At 42.6% G+C, this 9,568-nt stretch overlaps 1 protein-coding gene and 1 long non-coding RNA gene across 2 annotated transcripts in view; both read right to left on the bottom strand.

Moving 5' to 3' along the window:
- Window positions 1-4,097, bottom strand: part of SMURF2 (SMAD specific E3 ubiquitin protein ligase 2) — a 59,567-nt gene extending 55,470 nt beyond the window's left edge. Inside the window, exon 1 of the mRNA XM_080629541.1 lies at window positions 3,891-4,097. Coding sequence (XP_080485667.1) covers window positions 3,891-3,942 — 52 coding nt within the window. The 5' untranslated portion in view covers window positions 3,943-4,097. The remainder of the gene's footprint in view (window positions 1-3,890) is intronic.
- Window positions 4,098-5,380: 1,283 nt separating this feature from the next.
- Window positions 5,381-9,320, bottom strand: LOC308227032. The gene is made up of 3 exons (XR_013957995.1): window positions 9,169-9,320; window positions 5,748-5,775; window positions 5,381-5,505 (listed from the first exon to the last, which is right to left on the bottom strand). It is a non-coding gene; the product is annotated as an uncharacterized lncRNA (long non-coding RNA).
- Window positions 9,321-9,568: the final 248 nt, after the last annotated feature.

The raw sequence follows: 9,568 nt of genomic DNA on the forward strand, positions 1-9,568 counted from the left end.
TTCCAACAGCACTAATAAGAACTTAGGATTTCAGTTAGCCACTGGTTTTCATTGTAATAATTTAACTGTTACACTTATCCACTGCAAAAACTAGGTGTGAAGATTCCACATTGTTTTGCAAAACTCAAGAACATTCTGCCTTTTTCTACATAATATGTATCTTTCTTGAGAAACAGCATCACAGCAAGAGTTTCTATGAACTGATTAGAAAGAGTAGCACTGTCTTCCTTCAACACTCTAACCTTATAGTACAGTACCACCTCTGTACTGTAAGGAGTGACTAGACAGTAAAATCAGCAAGAGAGTTATTAGGACAGATGAGATGCTGTCCATCTTCTGCAATACAGGACCCAGTGCTTTCATTTCCCTGACCAGCAAACCCTGCAGGAAACCTGAAAGCCTACAGGAAAACCAGATCTAACAACTCCTTAGGCCTACCTCTGATTCTTTACCAACAAAAATCTTCCAGCTCATTCCAGCTTTATATTTGTATTTATTACCACCTTTCACAGTACAGTGTAACTGTGCTTTGGGGCTACCAAAGTATCTACTCATTAACTACTCTGACACAAACACTCACTGTAACACATGCACTAAAACTGATGTGCTAACCTGTATTCCAGTCCATACATTCTAGTGCTCATGTAGCTTTGCAGACTTCAAACTATTTAAAAAAGTATCTTTCTCCTTGATAAAAACAGCCATAGAGACTTCACTCAGATAACTGACATCGATCTCATAGGTGAAAGCATCAAATGTAACCATCTTAACGTTAGACAATTCACAGATTAGGACATAAAACACTGACTGAGCAACTGAAAGCAATGGTAATTTTTTTTTTTTTTTTTAAGACTGTAAGATCAATGCAATTCAGAATGGGGGTGGAAGAATAATCCATTTGGTCACAGTATATTGTACGTACAAATCCACAAATTCAACAAAACACTGAGGAAAATCACAGTGAGAACAGAAAGGGATGACTGCACTTACAGCCTCTGTAGAACTCAGGTGTACTCAGCATAGGACTAGATGAAATAGTGGTAAAAATGTCGGAGTTGAAGGAACTTTCCTTATGTTACAGCTTCCCTGGATAACATTATTCCAAGCTGCTAAGATCAATTTTGAAGAAGACTAGTGCAATTCTAGACTTTAGCTAGTTTAAATTACACTCCCTGTATTAATCAGAAACAAGCACACTTGAAGTGAGGTATCATCAGAAGGCATACGCTTTGGATGTAAACAATTATCCAGTGGTTTCTAACTCAATACTGTGAAAAATGCATTGACATACGTATCACTAAAGATCCAAGTGATATTTACTTCAGACAACGAAACTCAGGAGCAAAAGAATAATATTTTGTAAGAAATTTATAACACAGATGCACGGTAAACTAAATAAAAACTTACTAGAAGTATGCCACTGCTGTGGTTTTTCTCTGTTATGGAACCTAGACCTAAATAAACTGTTAAACACTTAGTGTTAAGGTATGCCAAACATTTCTCAGAACTTTCTTAAGGTCCCAACAAAGAATCAACCTTTTTTGCAAAATGAGGCCTAGGTTAAATATTTTATTTGGCTCCTCAAGATGGACTGAGAAGTTGGGCACCAGCTCCAGATCAGTTCTTGGACTCACATCAAACATTACCCTGTCATTTATCCAGTCAGTCAAAACAATGTTTTCCATCTAAACCTTTAATGTTGATGTCCTGAAAAACTGCTAATTGAATCCAGTTCTTGATAACCATTTTTTAATCTATATCATCTAATTTAGAGATAATGAACAGCAAAGATAAGCATTATACAATGATTGCAGAATTAATCCTATAAATATTCAAGCCAAAACAGAAGACTGCTGGTTTCATACAGCCAAAGAAAATTGAGATTAAACTGCATTTGTCAGCTCGCGAATAAATTTTGAAAAACACTGGATATACAGATTCTTTTAATTCCAAACAGTTTTAGAATTCAAGAGCCCTCAAACTGCTTTTCCAATCAAAAAGGGTAATCAAAACCCCGTAGAACACTTAAAACTATTCCTAGGCAAGAACTAACAATGTATCAGCTGAATGAGCAAAATTCAATGTTTCTCTTTAACATACAAAGCTTCCTTACAACAAATGATCTTACGTGAAACAACTCACAATTAGCTAAAGCATAAAATATCTCAAACATTTTTAACTCGAGAAATAGGACATTGTTTCACATCAACTTTCAAGTACCAGAACTGGCAGGTACTTTGCAAGAGCTGCTAATCCTGGAATGGTCCCTAGAAAGACAACTTTGCCTGTGCTCTGCATGTTCCCTTCATAAAATATGACAGAAAAACATAGAAACATTCCTCAAGATTGTACCTGCTTCTTCTGGGGGTCGATCGCACCACTAAAACTTAGTATGTAAAACTACTGCCTACTTCTTGCTCACAGTAACACTCCCCTTAACATATTTATATTGTCAAAGACAGTTTCTTTATGTGCTTAATCCTCATTAAAAGTAAAATAAATATGGAACAAAATAGAACACAAAATCCAAAGGTGAGAAAGACAACACCCTACACAGTACTTTCCATGGTTTTACACGCAGCTAGAGACCGTTTCGGAGATAAACAAGTCTGAGCACACATTGCTCAGGAAAAGAAGTATTAAAGCACTGCATCAATAAAACGATAACCTGAAGAGAAAGCTACAAAACACTGTGTAAAAACAAGGCAGCACTGTTTCATGCCACACTTAGAGAGTTTTATTTCTAAGTGTAATATACAGACACAAAGCTCCATGAAAACTAGATTACAAATTTAGTCTATTTCCAAAGTAAAACACAGTAGATACATTTTACTTCCCTTGTGAAAATAACATACTTTGAAAAAGAAATATGAAAACACCTCTCTTTACTAGCCATCACGCACTTAAAGTAAACATATCAACTCTTTTCGTATTTTGAAAACCATTTGTTTTGCAACCTGGTTAAGCAAACTGCATGCAGAGAAGAGTATTTACAGTGTTATCTATTATTTTCAAATCTCTTACCTGCATGCACTGACACTTTAGAATACAAAATACCGTTTATCTGTTGAGGGACTTATATCACTTTGAACTAACTCTTTTCTTCAGTGTCTCCTGTATTTTGTTAAGAAAGCTTTAGCAGAACTTGCAAGGGTTTTTTCTCTATTTACCTGGTTCTTATAAGGAAAAAACATACTTTTAAGTATTTAAAAGCAACTTATTTTCCTTCCCAGCATGCAGGTGAACAGTTTTTATGATATTTTAAAATATTAGAGGTCAAGTGGTCTTCTGAGAGAGGGCAGCACAAGGCACTTTATCAAACCAACTGTGCACAATCCCAACTGAGGAAGTTGGTTTCAAAGAGAAAAGAAAAAGCCCAAACAAACAAAGAGATCAAAACAAAGAGGGTGACAGTTTATTTCGAGTGGGGGTGCGGCGGGGCAGGTGAAGGTGCCCGGTGCCCGAGACTCACACCGACCCCCGCCCGGGGACCCTGGCGGCTGTGGGGCCCGGCCCGGCCGGCACCACCACCCCGCAGAGCCGCGTTGTTCGGAGGCGCGGAGCCCGCGGCGCAGCAGAGAGACGAGGGGAGGAAAGAGCTCTCCGTCTCCTTCTCTCCTTGCCCCCGCGCTCCTCCCGAGGCACTCCCCCAGCCCCAGGTTCAACCTCAAAGACACATGGAGAGAGCCCGCGCTCACTCCTCCGGCCGGGCTCCGCTCTCCCCGCTCCTGCGGGAGGCCGGGCTCCGCGCCCCCCAAGACCCCGGCGCTCCTCGCTTCCGTCGTCCCTTCCCTCCCTTCCTCCCCCCTGCCCGGCCGGCGCCCGAGCAGCCCCGCCGGCGGCGGGCGGGCGGCGGCAGGCCCCGTCGGAGCCTGCCCGTTCAGCCTCACCTGTCAGTCGCAGCTTGACGGGCCCGTTCCGCCGGGCCCCTTGGTTGGACATGTCCCCGGCCGCTCCGCGGGCTCGGCGCTGCCTTGCCCGGGGCTCCCCCTGCCTCTGGGTCCGGGAAGGGAGACGAGGGGGAGGGGAGGCGCTAATGGAGTCGGGCCGGGCGCTCAGGGCAGCGGCTGCCGCCGGAGGAGGAGGAGAAGCCCGGATGTGCCCAGCGTCGCCATGAGCGGGGCCGGGGCCGCGGAGGAGGAGACACGGCCGCCTTCCCCGCTTCCCTTCCCTCCGCTTCCCCGCCCCCTCGCCCGGAGCCCGGGCGGCGAGCACAACAAAGCCGGGGACGGAGCCACACGGCGGGCGAACAGACAGACAGACAGACGGCCGCCGCACCTCCCCTCCCCCGGCCCGGCCTGCCCTCGGGGGAGCTCGCCCCGCCTCGGTGGTCCGCCCGGGGATGCTGAGGGGGAACCGCATCAGGTGGCGCCGATGCTTGGGGTCCTCCTCTTGAGAGCTGGGGCCGGGAGCGCTGGGGGGGGGGAAGGTGACAGTGAAGTTGTGGGGAGATTGGAGCAGGAGAATCAAAGGTACAAATGGGAACCCAAGACCGTGCGGGTGAGAACGTGAAGCCAGGCTCAGATGTGTGTAGTCACACGGAGGAGTGTTGCTGATCTGGGGCAGTATTTTGTATAGGCAGGGTGTGACAGACGGGTCATAGAAACTCTTAAACTTTGGACCAATTCTCTCCTTAGCTGCAGTTTATAGAAGTCATCGGCCCAGTTCTGTGTGCTGCCATTGTCAAAATTTAAAAGAATAAAATAATAAAAGCCTTGCCTCGGTGCTGTGTGGCCTAATTTAACACCCATCCCAAAGAAAAGGTGACTCTTTCCAGAGTTTTACCATGAGGGGAGCTCCATGAGTCAGGGCAGCTTTCTGCAGGGTCAAAGGGGCTTCTAGAGGGTGGGAGAAGCTCCCACAAAAGCTATGAAGGTTGCCACAGTAAAGTTAACTTTGGATGATCGAGCTAATAAACTGCACACCTATGCTTACTAACAACCTTACTAATATTCTGTACTCATTTGGTCATGTCATTGCACTGGCTTCTTCCTGTTGAGGCAGCCTGTAAAGTGTTATCACAGGGTAGTCATAGATCAGGATCCAGCCAATGGATTAGGATCCAAATATGTGATGAAAAGATGACCTGTGCTTCACAGAGTTTATGATGTAGCTTCAACACAGACCAGGAGGTTGACTGTCTGCAGTTACAGAACTGAGTGATAAGTGTGTCTAGAGTTCCCACACTGACTGAGCTCAGAGCTTGGGCCTCATTAAATCGTATCTCGGGCAAGGAACTGATTTTTTCCCACTGAAGGCCTTGGAAGTGGGATGTGGCTCTTAAAGCTTTTGTCCCTTAAAGTGGGACCTCTCCCCACCGCGGGTTTGTGTGCACTCACGTCTCCTTCCTCCCAAAGTGTCTCTTCTTCCAGGTGGAAATTTTCAGTGCTTCCTGCTGTGGTGGCACTGTTGTCCCAAATGTCACTTCACCTGGGAGCAGGTGAGCGCTGGGATCAGGACCTGGGATCCCTTCGTCACACAGGACTACACTGCCTGTGCAATTCCCTGTTTAACACAAAACCACCAAGTGTTAGAAACAACCTTTTCCTTACAGGATAGACAGAGCACGAGAAAAAAATGCTGATTCATGGCTTAGTCACTATTTCAAGCAAAGAGAATTTGAAACAAGTCTAAACGTCACTTACTACAAAACAAAGACACTATATACCTGCTGATTTTATGTCTTATATGTGGCACCAAAACAGTTTAAAAGTTACTTTATAATGGTTACATAAATTCAGACGCACCTCAAAGACATTCCATGTGTCCTGATTCCTGCATTAAAAAAAAAAGAAGAAAAATCAGCCTTCATACGTGAAGGTCATACTATTAAAGTTTCAAATTCTCATAGGCAAGTCATTATCCTTTTCTAAAACAAACTATATAAAGCAAATGGCTGATGCTGTGCAAATACTGCAACATTCAAGCCACAGCTGAACTAAAGAGGAAATCAAAATATAAAGCTACTTCTCACGTACATAACAGATCTCTAAGTTACTCTAGACTTTTCCTGACATGATGGTGCTTTGTTTCTGGGGCCCTGCAGTGCACTCTGGACCCAGTGTCCGATAAATCTGATATAATTTAGTATTTAATGTTATGTTAAACATAGTGCTCTTGCTACACAGTCTGTTTTCTAATGGGTAACAAGTGTGTCAGACATTAATTGCAGTGCTAGTATTTAAAACAAAACCTATTGGGATTAAATATGGTATCTCATTGCTCAGTAGGTATATGAACATTTTCATGCCTTCATTACAAGTTTTTCTAAGGTCATGAAGTATAAGTAGTTTCATGCTGTTTTGCAGCTTTAAGTTCTGCTGAGATTTTTGGACAGGCTGCTCACCTTTCAGTGGAAATACTGCAATAGACTGCAAGTGTTAGAACATTTACTGACAGTTTGCACATTTTGGTCACTGTATAAAATGCATTGTCTGCAAGATTTCTGCTGCTGCTGTGAATTTTATTTTTAATAGGTGCAATATTTGATTCTATTTATTTATTGGTTTTTAAATAACCTATATGGCTTACTAATACATCCAAAATGCATCAGTGACATGTAAGAAAGTCCTATATGGTAGGAATGTATTTAACAGGGTGAAAGAAGAAAGGCTTTAGCTCTCGTTGTCACCTGCAGGGATGGTATGTGTTCCATTTAGGTCAGGACTATGTCCTGTCTTGACTAACATAGGTAGAAATAACCTAGATCAGGTCGCACTTGGATAGACAAATGCACCAGATGCAAACTGCTCGCTTCTGCCTTTTTGGCTTTGTATAAGCATTATGATGACTGCACCTTGGATGTCCTATAGATGTTTCTGTCCCATCGTATCTCCCAATTCTATAAGGAAATCAGGAATTTTACTTATTGCTCTCCTTCACAGAGTAGAGCTGCCAAGCAGAATTTAAGACAAGCTGCTCCATGAGGGATCTGTGCAAGATCTGCAGTGAGCAGAGGTCAGGATGCCTTGCAAAGCGCCAAGAACTGCCGTGAATGCAAGACGCTAAAGATACTGACAGTGCCTGATGATTGAAAGTACTATTTTGCCAACAGAAGAATTCCACACAGATGTTATGATCCAGAGTTTCTGGTGCCAGTGCTATCCCCCAAATTCTCAAAATATTCTCAGATTAATGGAACAGATAGCTCATGGATTGTGCTTTAGGTTTAGAAGCCAACAGTTTACAGTAAATGTTGTTTTTATGCAGTTCCATTTCAAGGGTGAGAAGAGGTTTCATGCTTCAGCACTGATCTTGTGAGATAAGCAAGCAAATATCATCAACTGCTGACAAGTGATCCATGTTTCACTGTAGGCTGATATCATTGAGCAACAAATCCTTTCAAGATGAGGTAGCTAGCTCAGATCCAGAGGGAAGGGAGTGCCTTGCATCACCCTGCAGCTCACTTTTGGATGACAGCCTTGCTGCTGGACTCAGGAGGGAGTCCCATCCAGTTGTCTTCAGCCAGAAGTTCGCAGCTGAGGCACAGTCTCAAGGGTTGGAGGAAATATATAGAGAAGGGGTAAGCTCAGGCATCTTTAGGACACTGACAGGGTTGTACAGGATTCCATAAGGACAAAATAATTGAATAGTTGGTATCATATTAGTGAAAATTTTGAAGAACTTCCTTTATTGTATGGCTGCATAAAAAAGGACTTTGATTGCTTGAATTTCCCAATGGGAAGAAAAAGAAAACTTTGCATTCACAGATATTTCTCAAAGGATTTGGTGGGTTTTGACACTGAGAAATGTGAACAAAAGTTTTTAGCCAAATAGTATTCATTTTCAGAAGAGGACAGTTTAGTTAATTTGGTTTTGGAGGTGAGGTCCTCTCTATCTTTAGAACAGAGGAGCACACTGGAAACTCCTTCCTCAGCATGTGGTATGTGCTCAAAGCAAATCGACATTTAAAAATTACATTCCATTTCTTTTTGTATAGAGGTTTAATCACACCATTCTTTCAGCAGTAATGAGAGCTGGCTGGTGTTATATCACATTCCTGCCCAGCTTCTGTGATGAACTTAAGAGAGCAAGACAGTTCAGCCCCTATTATTAAGCTTTTGTGAGTAAATTAAAAGGTTAAAGCTATTTCCCTGACTTTTTTTTTTTTTTTTAATAAAGATATTTTAAATTATCTGGATTGTATTTCTTTCTACTAGTTATCATTTACTAAATTTCCTAGAGCCTGTCGTAGTTGAATTATAGACACCCCCCACAGAGATCATGAACTTAAAGACAGAGTTGATCAGAAGAGAACACACATCCATTTCCTTTATGATGTATTTCCATTGTATGTGCAACTGTTAAAATAAAATTCCTGGTTTTGCCAGCCAATGGTGTAGTATTGAGAAGAATAGTATTACAGCAGTAGACACCTAGGCAATAATCACACCACCAGTGTTCCCTGCCTCTTTCTTAATTTGCCTGATAACTCATCCCCTTTCAAAGCATTCCCATTGTCACTTGGCAAAACATCACTCTAAAGAAGCCTTAGCTCTCTTGCCTGACATGTATTTTTCATTAGACTGTACTGTCTGTCCTAAACTCATTTCTACCATTAACAGCAAGGGGCTTCAAAGCAAGGACTTCCTCTTACCATGTTAAAACAGTGCCTTGTAACAAGTAGGCCTCACCTAAGCTGATGTCCCAACACAAAACTCAGTAAAATCTAGCCATTAGACAGGATTAGCAGACTTGACCTGTTCCATCATCTTCCCTTGCAATGGCCATCATTCTCCTAGTCTGCCTCTTTGGCACAGGTTTTTCTTCTAATCCTTCTGTAAGCCAATCATTACTTCTTATTGTAGCAAAAGCATGTCCTTAATTCATTGCAGCTCCATCACATTTTTGTCCTGTTCCTGCATGAAATTGTGTCCTCCATGAGGCTTTCTCTTACCATCCCTGCCACTCTTCTGTATAGAAGGATCAAACTCCACTGAAGGCATGTATAAAGTGCTTCTGCACTTCAGGAAGAAAGATTAGAAGTGAATAGTTTCATTTTGCACAAGATTCCTGATTTCCCTTTCCAGAGTATGAAAATTACCTGAGCGAAGCATTGTTTGCATTGCTGTGAACTGATCAGACTACATTATTCAGATGCACATGCTGGTTTAATGGCGGCAGTGTTACTACTCAGAGACAGAGTTAACCCAGCAATAGAAGACATACCTATCAGAGTTATATGATGAAGAAACTTGTCAGTGGTTCTGGTTCTCATGAGACAACCTTTGGCATGAAGAGACAAAGTTTATGCAAGAGGTCAAGATTCAATCCATTTCTCATGCTGGAGCTTGAACTGGAGCTTTTCAGGAGAAAAAACTAGGAAGGAAATCTCCACCCATATGCTGGCTACTGAGAAGGGGGACAGAAGCCTGGAGCAGCAGACACCATAGCCCTCTGAGACAGGATGTATCTTGGGGAAATGATGTGTCTCTGAAGGGAAATGACTGCAGCTGTGGCTACAGAAAAATGCATGAGCTCCCATATCACAGGATTTTCCAGTGGTTAGTCACTAAGATAACTTCTAAGTCCATCCATCCAGAACAGATTAGTAACTGATGCACAGATA

Source organism: Psittacula echo (assembly GCF_963264785.1).
Source record: "Psittacula echo genome assembly, chromosome: 14".
Classification (NCBI taxonomy): domain Eukaryota; kingdom Metazoa; phylum Chordata; class Aves; order Psittaciformes; family Psittacidae; genus Psittacula; species Psittacula echo.